Here is a 17,068-nt window from a genome sequence, read left to right on the forward strand (position 1 = left end):
ATGCATGGCCATTAAGTGATGCCAGTTTCTATTTTTGCATACTGAGTGAAGCTTCGGAGCATAAATTCTCTAATCACACAGAAGGCCATGCAAACATAAACCACACCAGAGTAGCACAGTGAGCATGCATAGGTAATTCTTTATCATTCCAGTCAGGAAGCCTTGCAGAGCGCATATGCCGTGTTGGGACACACAGATCTATGAATGTTTTCACAGTCTCCACCTCAGACAGAAAATGGCAGATGGGGAAGTAATATTAAGTTAATCACTTTGCAAAAGCTTTCACAAATATATGTTACCATATTTTAACATCTTATTTACCACTCTTGTGGATAATGAACTTTGGATTAACATTAAAAGCTGCAATAATTTTCATATTGAGTTAATATATAACAATTATTATAATTGTTCCCTTTTTAAAGCTGTTGTTCAGAATAATGAACACTTATGTTCAGTTCATGAAGCAATCTTACTTTTGAGATGATTCTTTGCATCGACTCTGATATGTCAATTTAAAATAATATAATTCAAATTTTCCATTGCATTTTCAATCATTGTAATAAAATGTGAATGACAGTGTTTAAATATTTAACATCATTAAATGAAACAATACATATTAATTACCTTTTCAAATGAGCACATATTTTTTCCCCATGAATTTCAATCTATTGCCTATAGCCTTGTGTCCTTTATGAGGCAGGATCACATGAAAAGTCACATAACATTTTTGTCATTACTGAAACTGTTGCTTGTGTGTGAAATGTATTGCAGCTAATGGCAGTCCAACAAAACTAGATTTTCCAGGTCATATTTTACTCTGTGAGTGCAATTTATAATGGTGGCAAACATTTTCTCCATTACCCAGAATATATTCTGTGAAGCAGATAGGGGTAATCAGATATATTTACTCATCAGCTGTGACATTACTGTGCTCTTCTTACTCTCTGTGTTTGCTTCAGTATTACCTCTGCAACATTTAATTTTTTTTAATAACATTGCTTTCATGAAGGCAAACATAATGTAAAAAATGTTATTCACATGCCTCCATGGGCTACTGACATAGCACTATGAAGTTACAGCAACATATTAAATATTACTTAATTATAATTAGTAGTGTCAGTATGTGAAAATAGGTAATAAAAAGGAACATAAATTTGGATTGTGAGAGGCCAAATGAAAGGAAATAGGAAAACTGTAACTACCAGATTTACCAAATTATAAAGCTAACTTGGCTCAGTTCAGGGTCACGGTGTGTCCGAAGCTTACCCGGAATCACTGGGTGCAAGGCAGGAACACACCCTGGAGGAGGCACCAGTCACAGGGTGTCACAGGGTGAAACACACTCACACATTTACTCACACACTCACACCTATGGACACTTTCGAGTCACCAATCCACCTACCAACATGTGTTTTGGGATCGTGGGAGGAAACCGGAGCACCCGGAGGAAACCCATGCATGGGGAGAACACACCAAACTCCTCACAGACAGTCACCTGGAGCAGGACTTGAACCCACAACCTCCTGATCTCTAGAGCTATGTGACTGCAACACGTGTGCCACCCCCAATGAAAAACATGGATCTTCCAAAATGGCCTTCCAAAAAACTTTACAGGGGAAGGGAAAAAGGCCTTCTAAACTTTCAATAGTCATCAATGTTAAAATATTTTATTCCAATTTATTTTGGAACATTATTATTGGTTCAGTTATCATGAAATTGTCACAGAATGTGAAGGACAGCTGTTAAAATGATGTATTAAGCTAAAAAAAAGTTGCTGTGATTTATAAGACTATCCTGTTTATTTTATACATGCTTTGGTGTGGTTAAATTCAAAATCATGTTGAGCCTACTAAAAAGACCAGAATATTGTATGTTTTTGTTTGAGTCTAGTGGTTTAGCCAGTTTGTAAACATGAGCATTGTAACTTACCAGCCAACCGACTTAGTGTTTTCTGCCTGTTCCAGCTGGACGACCAGCTGGTCTATCACCTTGACTGCACTAAATAGAGCCAGACCAAATTGTAACTGCTGGAAAATTTTCTGTTTTCTACACACTGATTTAAATGCACCAGTGTATGAATTGGAACACAGCCTCAAGAATGAAAAGATAATGAACTTGTTGTTTCACAATTATGTGCAAAAACAGTGATGCAACTTCATCCATTTAAATAGTTAGCTTACAGAAGAATATAGAACAAGTTGGGTTTTTTATTCTTCTAGATTTATTTTTTTCAAAATGCCAAATGGTATTCAAGAAAATGTATTTCTACAGCACTTGAAGAGTTAACCTAAATGTTATAGAAAATATGAAGACAAAATAAAAATAAAGCCAACATGATAATTAAAACAAAATAAAAACAACAGAAAGGCAGGATGGCTGGTCTGACACTATTCTCACCACACCACACTGTTCTCAAAACATGTGAGACTGTGGTTAGTATAGTCAGCTGAGAAATTGTTATTTGATTATTAGACACCTGTTAATTAAAATGCATTAAATGAACTGGGTTTTACTATATAATATAAAATGCCCAGATATTGCTAGGCCATAGCAGTTTGTTGCTAAGGTGTTCCAGATGATTGCTATGGTATATCAGGTTTGAAACCCCTTAGCATCTGCCCTAACATCCACCTGGCCATAGAGAATACCATAGAGAATGTGTTTACTGGTGGTTGCTTGGGTAACTGAATATTTAATAACATGGGCCAAGTTTCCTAACAAAATATTTAGTGTTAAGATTGTCTTAGCAGGGAGATAGAGGATGTTCATTGTCCAATTCAGCTTATTCAATTCAGGGTCATGGTGGGTCTAGATCATACCCAGAGTCGTTGGGCGCAATGCAGGAATACACCCTGGAGGGGGCGCCAGTCCTTCACAGGGCGACACACACACACATTCACTCACACCTACGGACACTTTAGAGTCACTAATTCACCTACCAACGTGTGTTTTTGGACCGTGGGAGGAAACCGGAGCACCTGGAGGACACAGGGAGAACACACCAACTCCTCACAGACAGTCACCCAGAGTGGGACTTGAACCCATAACCTACAGGTCCCTGGAGCTGTGTGACTTTGACACTACCTGCTGCACTAAACTACTGCTAAGCAGAGTCTCAGGTTCTTGCTTGCTGTTCATTATTTCTTTTACTCAGAGGATCTCCCTGGGGAAGGTCTCTGGTAGGGACTTGGCTATACTCACAATGATGCTTCACAGGGACAAAATATGTGTTATCAAAGCCATCGCATAATCCATCCATTATCTGTAACCGCTTATCCAATTTAGGGTCGCGGGGGGTCCAGAGCCTACCTGGAATCATCGGGCGCAAGCCGGGAATACACCCTGGAGGGGACGCCAGTCCTTCACAGGGCAACACAGACACACACACAGTGTGGACTGTGGGAGGAAACCGGAGCACCCGGAGGAAACCCACGCGGACACGGGGAGAACACACCAACTCCTCACAGACAGTCACAGACAGTCACCCGGAGCTGGAATCGAACCCACAACCTCCAGGCCCCTGGAGCTGTGTGACTGCGACACTACCTGCTGCGCCACCGTGCCGCCCCCATCGCATAATTAATCTGTTAAATCTGATGCTACCAGCAACACAATAATCATAGCCAATGTGAGCAACCTAGCGGACAACTAGCTAATCACACCAGTTTTTCAGATTACGCTGCATTCACAACTTCATTTTTCAGTCGTTTCTCAGTGTGTGCCAAACAACAAGCTGCTTAGCTCTGCTAATATATTTAGTGAGGACTTGGCCTGCAGTTTAAGCATCTTTTGTGACTAACTGGTGAACACAGCACTGCGAGTGAAAAGAGTATATAACAGAAAATTTTCACACTCTCCATGGACTGATATGGCAATGCTCTGCATTTGTTTGTATGTTGTTTCCCCCAGCCTTGAGATGTGTGATGAGAAGCAGAACTTTACCATGTGCCCACTGTGTGACCGGGCTTGTGACTACTGGCACCTGAGCACAGCCTGTGGCACTGCACGTGCCAGCCACCTCTTCGACAACCCAGCCACCGTGTTCTTTGCCATCTTCATGTCCCTCTGGGGTAGGAAGACCTTTTTGGTCCCATACCATTTTTGTTAAAAGTGATTTGCCTATTGATTGACCTATCTGATTTCTATATTTTTGAGCTGGTTCAAAAATATTGTATCTAACAGCAGCTATATAATGGACACTTAAAGGCTTCAGTTAGTTGAGCTGCTTTTGTGGTGTTCGGAATAATATGACATTCTGCTATCTGTAAAAAAAAAAGTGAACAAAAATGTGATACAAAGCCTTTTTTGAAACCTGACACTAGTGTTGTTAAAAAACTGCATAATAAGACGGGAAGCCAAAGACAGAATTGACACAAGTCTGTTTAGAAATGCTTTTTCAATCTTTGAGCACAGACTCTTCTGTGTGCTGCCTCAGCACTGCAATGCACTGATGGATCAGGGTCCCAGGTGACAGGCAGCGTGAGTAAGCAGATCTGTTGGTGTGTCTCTATGGAGATGGAGATAAAGGCTTATGTGTACAGTACTTGTGGGTGATGAATTGCCTGGGTGTAGCATTACTTGTGCCTGTCAGTGGCTTCTGGAACCTGGGCTTGGCCCTGCCTTCATCAGCCCTTCTCCTGGAGCCTTTGTGAAAGTGCTTTGTCTTTCACAGCTGCGTGTGGCGACGGGGTATATGCATTATTCCTCATACACAGACCCCGCAGGGGGGTAGACAGAGTGTTTGTGTGTAAAGTCATGCACCTGGAGCAGCTGATAAAATACGTTCCACTAATGTTTGTCCAAGTTTATTGAGATGATTTGTTATCTACATCTGCAATGAGGAGATGGAAGAGCATTATTATTTAATAGTTTGTTATAGACTTTATTTATCAATAATGTAATTAATTACTCATATTTGTGATGTCTATATTTCTCTCCTCCCCTGCTCTCCTCATACAGCGGTCATGTTTTTGGAGCACTGGAAGCGCAGGCAGAACAGTTTAAACTACAGCTGGAATATGACAGGAATGGAAGAAGAAGAGGTGCGTGTCTTACTTGAAATGTACTTTCATTGTACTGTTGTTAATATTCCTATGATATTGTAGTAGGAAAGAGTTACAGGTAGTTCCCCTGCCAGTCTTATGTTTAGATGTTATATTGCTATTAGACTTACGCTCCTGTACTCCTTATGCTTAGTGTGGTCTGTTTTACACAGGGCCCATAATCACTGCTCATCTAGGTGTAAACATTAGGTCTAGTGAATTATTCAAGTTAAACATGTTTTTAAAGTTTGGTTTAACGACAGCTTCTTAAAGCAATTTACATATCACCTCATTGACAAGAGAAATTTGTTTGTATTTTGTAAATATCTCTAAATCTCCCTAATGTAAAATGCATACTGACATTTTCCCTTGTAGTTTTTATTTAATTTTTAATTTGACATATTCCCCTCTCTCTGAAAATGCAATCTTCCCTCTCAGGAACGGGCAAAGGTTTGATTTTTTTTTTTCATCTTGTAAACACCCTCTTTCAAGTTTGAGTTGAGAACTCCTGGAGTTTGCCCTTTCTTTGTGTCCTTGATTTGCTGTGGATTTGGACCTATTTGAATGGTTTGAAATTCCTCCAAATGAGTCTCACCGGTGAGCCAGCAGGTCACACACAGCATAAGAAAAATAATCTTGCGCTTTGCCTTTCCTCCGCAGGAGCATCCCAGACCTAAATATGAAACTATACTCCTTCAGAAGAGGCAGAGAAAGAGGAGAAATAGAAAGAAGAACAAAAGTGAGGTAAGTAGATTTCTGATGAAAAGCTGATAGGATTTAACAGTCAGCCAGCTGTTTCAATCCCTTGCAATTGAACTGCATTTCTTGGTGTTCACATTAGATTTTAAACACATTAGATTTACATTAAAATGTGCTAGTAATGCACTTTAGAATCTTTGCTTTGTGCACGCCAGTGACTGGCAGGTAACTTTTTGACAGCATTTTGTACTGTCAAATTCTGTCGGCTTTTGTCTTCAATAATGACTTTGAACAGATTCCTTGCTTTTTTGCTTTTGCTTTTGCTCTGTGCAGAACTGTCACCAAGGAGCGCAGCACTCTCAGCATATATGTTTTGTTTTCTTGGAAGGAATCAGAATGAGGACTTATGGTTATAGGGCTGGTGCCAAATGCTGAGAGCCGCCAGCAAAAACCTTCCATGATTCACTGCTCTGGCTTCAGGCATTTGGCACCAGAAATTTGGAGGTTTGGTGGGCTGCTCTCCACATGGGTTCTGCCAGTGCAGAAGGAGGGAGATTGGGGAAATTGAGACAGAGAGTTAGAGAGAGTGAGATGGGCATATGGTGCAGAGGAAGGTGAGAGTACAGCTTCTTCATTTACAAGCAGCACTGTTTCCTGGCTGGAGGCCCCTTACCACTAGCGTTTTGCGTGCTGTAACCTGTTAGTGTATGATTCGTGGGCTCTGTGTGTTCCAGCCTGAAAAAAGTATGGAGGAGAGCATCGATCTGGGCAAGGACAAATGGAGACAGTGGTTGCTGTCTACCATGGCTGCAGGGAACCCGGTAAATGCTGCTCTCTGTCTTTCTCAGTAGCTCTGCAGTTCTTCTAGAGGCTTTTCTGCACCTGCCTTCCCTATGCTTCTCTGTGTCTCTTTCTAAATCTTTCCCTTGCTGTGGGGCTGAGGGTTCTCTTCCTCCTGCCAAACACTTGTGGCCTGGGGATCGTCCTTTCTTGGCTGTGGGATCGCCGGGTTCTCAGTCTGCATTTCTGGCCCTGCTTAGCTCATAGAGTTGGTTCTGACTAGCACTTTCATTAGACCTGCTGATGGTGGGCTTTCCTGTTTACAGTCCTCTGCTATGGCTTTCAAAAATAATTTCAGTTTCAACACTGAGTTTCGATGATATTTAGGTTGGACTAAATTAATTTAGTATTTGGCAGTTGTGAGTTTGCATGTCAGTTTTGTTTCACTGGCAGTAACTATGTTGGATTGGACCTTGTGTCCTTGTGTATAAATGTATGGACCAAACTACTGTAAAAACAAATGCAAAGCAATGACGGCTGCTGATAATGGCAAGACACAGTAGCTTTATTTATATAAATGTTTCTACACCTGTCCTAAAACCTTAGAGGTCCTGAACGTATTGTAAGACATATATAACTATAAAAGAAACCAGATTTTCCAGATAACAGGACATATCCAAATCTAATTCACATAAAAAGTGTTCTCAGTGTTATCTTAGATTTGTATGTTTATGTTTATGGCAGTATTAAATATTACTCTGAAAGCTATGTGCTAGGAAGTGATTATTTCCAGTGTTTGTTGGTTCCTGTTTTACAATCTATTTATTTACTACTGAAAAGGCCATGCATTATGAAATCCCATCTTATTTATGTCATTTTGGAGCACTATGAGATACTCAGAAGTTTACATCATGGTTCTACAAAGGGTTATTTGAGTGATGCCATTTTTGGTTCCATAAAGAACCATGTTTGTTTAAGAGATGTGTGAGTGAGAAGAACCTTCTAAAGGTTTGCATAAATTTCCCAAAAGTGTTTTTTCTGCGGCATGGTTCAAATAACCCTTTGTATCACATTTATTTTTAAGAGTGGGTGGGTTGGGTGGAGCATGAGTTAATACTACTGATCAGTGTTTCAGGGGTTATGCTAGAGTAAGGGAATAAGGATTCACACAAAGAACTGGTTCTGTTTTTCAATGCCAGAATGGGGGAAAAAAAGCTGGGTGGACTGTCCTACCTGAAGACCTAAAAACTCAGTTCTTGTTAGATGTAGTGTTTAAAAAAGAAACATAGCTTCCCTTTGTGGCCATCCCAGGTCATCCCTCTCTGGTGTAATCCTCTTACTATAGAATGTGGTGTTTAGGACTAACTGTCAGCCCGCTCAATCTGGGTAGATGTGCATGGGTAGAAATTACTACATGACGTGACAAGACAACAGACTGAGTTATTGATTAGCCAAACCATTAAAACCACTGACAGGTGACATAAAGTACATTGATTATCTCATTACATTTACATTGGTAGGACATATTAGGCAGCAAATGAACAGCCAGTCATTGAAGCTGATGTGTTGCAAACAGGAAAGTGGGCAAGTGTAACATTTTTGTAACTTTGATAAGAGCCCAGTTGTAATACATATACAGCTACGTCACTCCAAAACCACGTGTCCAGTATTCAGTGGGTAGTAATAGAGACAGGATTTTTTTTTTTTTTTTTTTATTAATATTTTTATTACACACTTCCACCAGACAGTATACTACAAACTGAAGCACATACATAATCCATACTACAAAATCAACACATACATAATGCATAAATGAATAAAAGTGCAGATGAATGTTTGTGTGTGTATACAGTACAATACAATGCAGTGTGACAGATAAGTACAAATGTTTTGTCAGGTGTGACAGAAAACGAAAAGTTTCGGTCGAATGGGGGTGTTGCTAATTTGTGTTATACATCCAATTTTGTAATTTGTTTCCACAAGCTTTAGGGATGGGAATCAAAATTGGTAATCAATTTTTCACTCCATCAATAAATTTGCATTCAATTAATTGAACAATTCCCCCACTAGCTCAGTTATCCTGTTAGCATGGAGTTGCTAACTAAGCTAGTTTCCGTTCTTCTTCGTTTAATAGATCAGATTCTCTGTCAATGTTTACATTTTACAGTGCCATCTAGTGGAGTATAGCTCACATACATATTTTTTCAGAATTTAGATAAGTATCACTAATGGTAGAAAAGCTAATATACATATAGTTATATCCTAATAAACTTTGGTCAATAGAGACCTCACTTTGTAGCTCAGGGGTCTTAAAGGAGCTGCTCCTTTAAATATATATAAAGACCACCTATTGAATGTGTGTAGAAGAGCAGCGGGTGATGTACATATTTTGCAAAGTTTGGGATTTGTTTTTTGGGGTTTTGTTGTGTATTGGCTTTTAGAACAAATTAGCACTGTTTCCAAAGAGAGTGGCTTCTGATTTAAGAAGTTAAAAAAGAAAAAAAGATTGCACCCGATATTAATGATCGAAGTCACCAAAAAAAAACTATTTGTAACACAGAAATAGGGTCTAAATGATTTGGGAAATGTGAGATTTCTCTCTGGGTAATACTTGCTCTGGCACTCTGACCTGAACGTTAGCCTACTTTTCATTATTCTTGGACACGTCTGTCCAAGAGTCACAGATTTCTAGCAGTGACTTTCAATGGGAAGCTCCTGTCTTATGTTTAGCTCCTGTGTCCTAGATAGAATGGCCCACGGTCAGTCCTGCCCTAGATGTCAGACATCTACATTTTAAAAGTATCTTTTAATAGATACCTTTCCCACTGTTATAAACTCACTGTCAGAAGATGCATATGACACTCTTTTTCTCTCACGCTGAAGGCAGTGAACAAACAAAAAGATCATAAAACTCAGAAAATGGGTAAAGTCCACTGCGGTTACACGCTTTATAATCAAGCTTGTGTTTTCATCGTTGTTGGCCACAGAGAGAAGAGTCATGGGACTATAGATGGTGCCATCCTTGGCTGGTGGGTGACCTGTTTCTGAAGGCCATGCTGCAGTGAGTGACTTGTAGTGGTGAGGACTCCTGGCTTCAGCATTGTCATTGGACATTTTTTGGTCTTGTATATGAGTGCACAGTGTATGAAAACTGGCAAAACACTTATGTGGAACAGCAGTGGTTTAAGTTACAGTATCAGTTGCTTGCTTCAAAGGAGTGAGGGTTTTTACACAAGGGTTTACAGTTGTATTTATGTGTGGTTGAGGTCCAAGGAAACAAAAAAGACATTTGCAAGGTATTTGGGTCATGGAAATTTCAGGAATGTGTTATATTGAGGAGTGCAATATGTAACTTATTAAATGCTCTAAAGGAATGTGTGCTTCTAGCGTTCTTTTTACAAAGACATCAAGTCTCTTGGACTGGATGACATACTTAAGAGGATATAAAAATATAAACATATGTGCTCAATGTGTGATGTAGGTTCCTTTGCTTTCTATGTCTTTCTTTTGACTATGATTTGGTCTATTCACTGGCCAGCAGAGAGAGCTAGACTGCAGCCCAGTGAACGTACATTGGAAAAAAATTGTGTGAGCGAGAAAGAGAGAGAGAGAGAGTATGCTAGTGACAGATAGAAAGATTAAAACAGTGTGGGAAAGATAGCTGATAGATGGTAGGTGAAGTGGAAAAACGAGACAGCAGGCTACAAAATGATGAGAGATTCAAAGAGAAGGAAAGAATGACAGAGAGAACAGATAAGCAAAACGACTTCTAAATTAAGACATGGAGACATAATACAGAGCCTCAATAAAGGAGGGAGATAGGAAGAAGGAGACAGGGAGCGTACTCTATCAGCAGGAGTGTCTCAGCTTCATGCTGGGCAGAACTCCAAATCAGCGGATTAGCCGCAGCCCCTGCCTCATCGTCATGGCAACCATTCCACTCTCAGCCCCCTTCATATGAATGTGACTGGGGTCGCTCTGTCATACTCTACAAGCCTTATCACTCAGTGATGCCAACTTGGAGAGTTTCTTTAATAAACACAGCTATTAGTGACTCCTATGCATAAATTATGGTGCTCTTGATAAGTATGGCTATTTCAGGCAAAGCCTGTTCCTCGCCACAGACTCTTATGAGTTATTTCAAGGGCGTCTCAATCCCCCCCTCCTCACATGCTTTATTTTATTTGTGTTTTGAAAGGCACAACCTAAAGATGCTGATGCACAAGCATTCAATCCGTTTGACATTTACAATCCTTCTCAGAAAATGTCCGCTCTTGTTCTTCCTGCAGGAAGAAGATTTTCTTACTGTGAACGCCCAAATTGATCATAATGGTAGACGTGATGTGATGTAAGCCTATTCTGAGACTTAAGGGCTCTTTGGAGTTACACTGGGTTCTTGGCTGATAATGTGCTGAGAGTGTTACATGGAAGTTATCCATAACTGCATTAAGGAACTCTTGGAGTGAAGATATCTTAACCGGAAATCTGGAATTTTTCTACCAGGCAGTGTGTTATTAAATTTACTATCCACCCTTAAAAGTCATCTTTAGTGTTTGTAATCCATGGCCTTGTGAAGGCCATTAATCAGAAAACACATGATAGAATTATACAGTGTGTGGGACCTTTTTGTCTGTGCTTATGTACGTGTGTGTTTATGTGACAGCAGCTTTGAGTCTGCTCAGCCCAGGGAAATGTGTAGGAAAAAGAGTGTGTGTGAAAGAGAGGGATTTAAGATGTGTGTCAGATGGGGCTCACACCAGCTTATCCCCCGACAGACCCGTGGCCCAAAAGTCGGTGAACTTTATTCAGCCCCCTCCTGAAATATCTTCTTCCCTTTATCATCCTCTGCTATGGCAGGCAAAAGGCTTAGGTGTCATTATCATGTATTATTTGTAATTAACATGCATTTGGAATTTGAGTAGTGGTCTGATACAAGGCCTAGCAAGTTTATGACATTTTCAGACATAAATGTATATTTTATTTTGTCACTTTATAGATGATTATTTGTGAATTTTAAGATAATAGACAAATGATTAATTATTTTTTATTTTTGAATATGTATTTATAGTACTCTGCATGAGCAGAATATTGAGCTTACGAGGCAACAAATTTAGTAGAATTTGGTCTTTATGAAGAAAACCTATCAATTCAATAAGCTTTATTGGCATGGCCCTATTAACCCATATATTTTTGATGATATGTCATGACCAAAATGTCCATAGACACTTATTTGAGGATCACTGGTCTAAGGTCTGCACAGTTCATGTCGTATGTTTGGTCTGAGACACCTGGCCAGTGCAGCATGTGTGTGGCTAATACAACTGTAATCTCTGCTCCAATGCTCTTGCTATCCACTAAGCCTTGTAGGACAGGGCCACAGTTGTGTGTTCTGCATGGCCAACATGGGTGGATGCCCATTTCCGGATTCTCTCCTCTTGGCATTGAAGGGGAAAGGGGATTGGGAATGGTGGGGGGTGGGGATCGGGAGTGACGATCTGTGACGTCAATCTGTCCTGCATGCAGTGACATATGGCTTCGTAGGAAATCCCCATGCTTGTGAGCTTGTCACTAATTTTCCAAGGAGCTTAGCGTAGCCCTTTTGGGAGGGTCTATGTGTCTGTGATAGCACCAGGCAACTATGTCACTACTGGACAATCAGTTATATGCAAACCTTTGAACACCCTGAAATGAATAAATCATTTACAGGGAACAAACCTGAATATGGCACTTTTCCCAAAATATTTGTGTGCATTTGCTGAATGAAAATAATATTTTTTTTGCAAAATGTGTTCTCTGTAGAAGTTGTGCATCCAGAAATGCCCAAACCTTTGCATACAACTGCATATCCGTGTCTCGGCTGTGGAGTTGACCTGAGGACAATACTCTACTGAAGGAGAAAGAAAGCCTTGTCTGAACTCCACCTATGCGCCAAATCTTACATACGTCTGTTGCTTACTGTCATGGAGGCCATGTGTTGCAGGCTGGGATTTATTTTGATTGTTTTATGTGACAGAGAGATGAATGGAAAGTGTATGACAGAGGCTGAAGACAGCAATCCTGCTCTTCCTCTGATAAAACACAACAACAGATGTTGCAGAGGGGCTCTGCCAGCAGCTGGCTGCTAAAAAGACACCCTGGCTTTATTAGTACTGACATAGAGCTTCCCCTTCACACACAAAGCTGGGGAAGCAGATTGACACACTTTTTAAGCATATTGTTATTTCCACATTTCCCTCTGATTCTGTATGACTGCTTCTCTCATACATTCTTCACCCTGGTTCAACTATTTTTTTTTTTTATGAAATGAAAGTAAATTAGCACATGCTCCAGAAGAAATTGCGTTTTTTTTTTGCACTTATTTGCTTAGCTTTCACATAGGATATCTGGTCCTAAAAATGACATATTACATTTAGGAAATTAACAGTAATTATGCATTGAAATGTGCAAAATAACTATTGAGTATACTTGACATAAATTCTCTCACAGATGTTCAATCAGAGGGTTGCCATTTAGGCCCACATCTGGGCACAGTCTCCTCCTGCTGAGTTGTGGGCTTAATCCATTGAGCTCCATGTACAGTTTTCCCCCCGGACATGTCCCGCTACCCGTGGCCCGACCAGCACAAAAACACATGCACACATAGGCTCCCACACCCCAGGCCAGCTGTAGACCACAAAGCATCCCACACCCCAGGCCAACCACTGCTACAGTACAACTACGCTAGTGAAAGATTTGTGGCTCAGCTCATATTATTTGTATTTTCTGTGGGCAAACTTTGACCTGCTTCATTGAGGGTTAGTCTGGGTCTTGATGTGGGTTATTTCTCCATCAGCATGAGATGGAGAAACAGATTAGAGCCGTGGGTGCCTGGAGAGAGATGGGATAAGCTGGTCGTGGTTGAGCATGCTCTCTCTCTTAAATCATTTGCAGACTCCCAGCATTTTAAGAGATGAGTGGAATTAATTGTTTGCCCTGAATCAACATCAAGAAGTAATAAATTATTGCAAATTAAGTGTGCCTCAACTTTCCTTCAACTCAGGTTTCCAAGAATTACTGAATAAGTCTCATTTAGCTTGTTTTAGTCATGAGTATGTGTGGTGCTTTACGTGAGTAATGTGTTATTTGAGAGTAAAAAAAAATCCAGACTGTCCCTATCTTTCTCCTCTTTCTTTGCAGTTTTTCCTTTGCCTTTTTTCAGACATTTAATTTATACCTGTACATTTATGCTTGTTGTATATTATTGAGGAAAAAAGCACAACAAAGTACAGCCATTGGTTTGACCTAGTTTTACAGATATAAAAATTTGCACTACCCACCAGGACCATTAAATTTGTGATTCTTGGGACTGAAATTAAGACCGTTACCAGAATAATAGAAATTATTGTACATATGTGTTATTAGTTAAGCATTAAGCTCCAATATAAACTACAACAGAAATTGAGGTGTTTTTTATTTTATTTTGAAAACACAATTTGTGTGTGGCATGTTTGTTCTTCTCGTGTGTGTGGGTTTCCTCTGGGTTCTCTTGTTTCCTTCAACAGTCAAAAAAACACACATTGGTAGGTGAATTGGCTATTCACAGTGTCCATAGGTATGAGTGAATTTGTTGGTGTGTTATATGTGAGTGTGTGATGTGACTGGCACCGAGTGATTCTGGGTAAGCTCCAGACCCACCACAACCCTGAATTGGATAAGCATTTACAGACCAGTAATGAATGATTTGTCTGTCCCAACAAATAGGTCCAAATAGGTCCAGGGCTACTCGGACCACAGCTTCTGTATTTTGGTCATATACATACAGTCTCCGAAAAAAGGTAATGTCACTAAAGGTACAAACAGTGCAAATGTACCCTTTAAGGTACATCTGTGGGTTTAAAATCCAGTTGTGTTCCTTAAAGTTACATTACATTCACTTCCACAGAAGCAGGTGAATATTTGGGAGTTTATATTATAGAACTGTGTAAAATTAAATAACAATATATAAGTCCTGTGTATGAGGAGTTTGATGTGTTCTCCCTGTGTCCGCGTGGGTTTCCTCCAGGTGCTCCAGCTTCCTCCCAAGGTCCAAAAACACATGTTGGCAGGTGGATTAGCGACTCAAAAGAGTGAGTGTGTGAGTAAATGTGTGAGTAAGTGTGTGAGTGTGTGTCGCACTGTGAAGGACTGGTGCCCCGTCCTGGGTGTGTTCCTGCCTTGCGCCCAGTGATTCCGGGTAGGCTCCGGACCCACCACGCCCCTGAACTGGATAAGCGGTTACAGACAATGAATGAATGAATGAATGAATGTTCCCTAAGTAAAGGTACAGAATATGTACCAAGAGTGTACCTAGAATCATTAAAATCAAGGCAGGTACACCCCTGGACAGGGTGCCAGTCCATCCCAGGGAATCATATACTCACTCATTAACATGTATTCTCATTCACACCTGTTGGCGATCTTGCACAGCCAATCCACCTTCCAAAATTTTGGACCTCAAGCGCTGTGGCAGCAACACTACCTGTTGCACCACCGGTTTGCCCATTTTTGTACTGGTCACAATTTTGATATTGTGCTGCTCCAGCAATAATAATTCATCTATGTATGCAGTCTTCACCAGGCAGCAAGTTTGTCTCTTCCAGCTTTAGATTTTGCTTGAGGAACTTATTGAGGAACAATATTATTTCTGCGGTCCAGCGTATCATCTCATGCATGCAATGTAGCTGGTATCAGAAATCCTCCTTAATCCAGGAATGGTCCATGCTTGTTTGGAATGGTATGGCTGCTTAAGGAGGAAACCCAGCCCATCTGCCTCACTGCCTTGTCTTCCTCACCACAAAAAATGTCCCGTGAGAGCACATGTCCATTGGCTCCCACCTCGTGGTTTGTGATTAATGGTGTTGCATGACCTGGATTCATTATTTTACAAACCCTCAAAGCTGTAACATGCTGAGAACTTTGCTCAAGTGTAGCAGTCAGAGTTTAGCTGCCCTGGCTCTCCCGGTGCCAAGGTTTAGTCATGGCCTGTGCTTCTGGGTGCTAGGTGGTGCTGTTGCTCTCTTAATGAGCCCAATTATAGCAATGGGGTTTAGACAGCAAGTGAATGCAGAAGTGAAATTTGAACTCCAACTTTCAGAGCGCCTGTCTATAGAATCTGTTGTGCAACTATATTTGTTGTTCTTGTTTTCTACAGGCTGTGTTACTGGGAGAGGCGTTCTTGCTGTTTGTGTGTCACCACTTACGCTGATTACAGCAAAAAAATGTTTTACACAGATTTGACCACTAACACATTCCTGTGTAATTGAACCTGAGCGATGGCAGCAGGCAGTAAACCTAAAGACGTGGCGAATAATTGCCAGAGCCTCTCCCCATACTTACTTTGCCTCTTCTGTCTTCTTGCTTGCTTCTGTTAGCTTATAGTGATGCATGACACCAGCTCTGCAAACTCCGTTGTTCTTGCCTTGACTGCTTTGGTTTATATCTAAAATACAAATATAGAAAAAAAAGAAGCTAGTTGTAGCATGTTTTTTTTTATTCGGCTCATTGAAAGTGCGTTTTTAATGGCTTTGAAAGTGTGGACTTTTGAAGATATTCTGATTAAATTTGGTGTAGTGGATGGTTGATAACATATGTCAGCTTTCCCTTATACGGAGACAAGGAGACAGTATTGTGCCTTTGTAATTCATTATTCACACACTCAGCCTTAATGCACAGATACATACACACACACACTCACTCTCCTAGCAAACACAGTTCAAGTAGATATCATATATTATTGTCACATGGTTTATGTTGCTTTGTCTCTCATTCTCTCTCTCTCTCTCTCTCTCTCTCTCTCTCTCTCTCTCTCTCTCTCTCTCTCCCTGCAGACTGGGGATGAGAAGCTTACATGGAGGGACAGGATGCCTGGATACTTCATTAACATCTCTTCCATTCTGTTAATGGTGAGAGTGGTTATTATATTTAAATCATGTTAATCATGTTAAGACCATGGCTTTATTCCTTTACATACGTTCTATTCATTCTGTCTCTACTCTTTGCTCTCTAGTTTGGTGTGACTTTCGCCGCTGTGTTTGGGGTTATCGTGTACCGCATCACTATCTCCGCCCTGCTGGCCATGAGTCCAGATCCCCAGATCAAGTCCAATGTGCGGGTGACCGTCACTGCCACGGCTGTCATCATCAACCTAGTGGTCATTCTCATCCTTGACGAGATCTACGGCTCTGTGGCTGCCTGGCTTACAGAGCTGGGTGAGATTTTCTCTACATTACCTGATGTCATATGCATTTAATTTGAGGCACACATCTGTTACAATGTTTAATGTTCACTATAATGGTACTTTCAGGAGACCTTCAAATTATTGCGCTATGAAACTGGACTAAACTTTAGAACAACATATGACTTATTATTATTATTATTATTATTAATTCATTTACTTTCACTGATCTTCACATTTTAGTAAATGCACTTGTTCTGATGAAATTATCATCAGGATTAAAGTAAAGATTAACTCCATGATTCGGATTGGGTTGCAGTTAAGTGTAAATCTTAGTGGAGTCAGACACAACAGA

The 17,068-nt window shown here is 40.4% G+C and overlaps 1 protein-coding gene across 1 annotated transcript in view; it reads left to right on the forward strand.

The window, feature by feature from the left end:
- The window catches only part of ano2b (anoctamin 2b), a 53,783-nt gene that overhangs the window by 17,622 nt on the left and 19,093 nt on the right, over positions 1 to 17,068 (forward strand). The window contains exons 10-14 of the mRNA XM_066667523.1: positions 3,910 to 4,070; positions 4,960 to 5,042; positions 5,703 to 5,786; positions 16,367 to 16,441; positions 16,546 to 16,747. Coding sequence (XP_066523620.1) covers positions 3,910 to 4,070; positions 4,960 to 5,042; positions 5,703 to 5,786; positions 16,367 to 16,441; positions 16,546 to 16,747 — 605 coding nt within the window. The remainder of the gene's footprint in view (positions 1 to 3,909; positions 4,071 to 4,959; positions 5,043 to 5,702; positions 5,787 to 16,366; positions 16,442 to 16,545; positions 16,748 to 17,068) is intronic.

This window comes from Hoplias malabaricus, chromosome 4, assembly GCF_029633855.1.
Source record: "Hoplias malabaricus isolate fHopMal1 chromosome 4, fHopMal1.hap1, whole genome shotgun sequence".
In the NCBI taxonomy this organism is placed as follows: domain Eukaryota; kingdom Metazoa; phylum Chordata; class Actinopteri; order Characiformes; family Erythrinidae; genus Hoplias; species Hoplias malabaricus.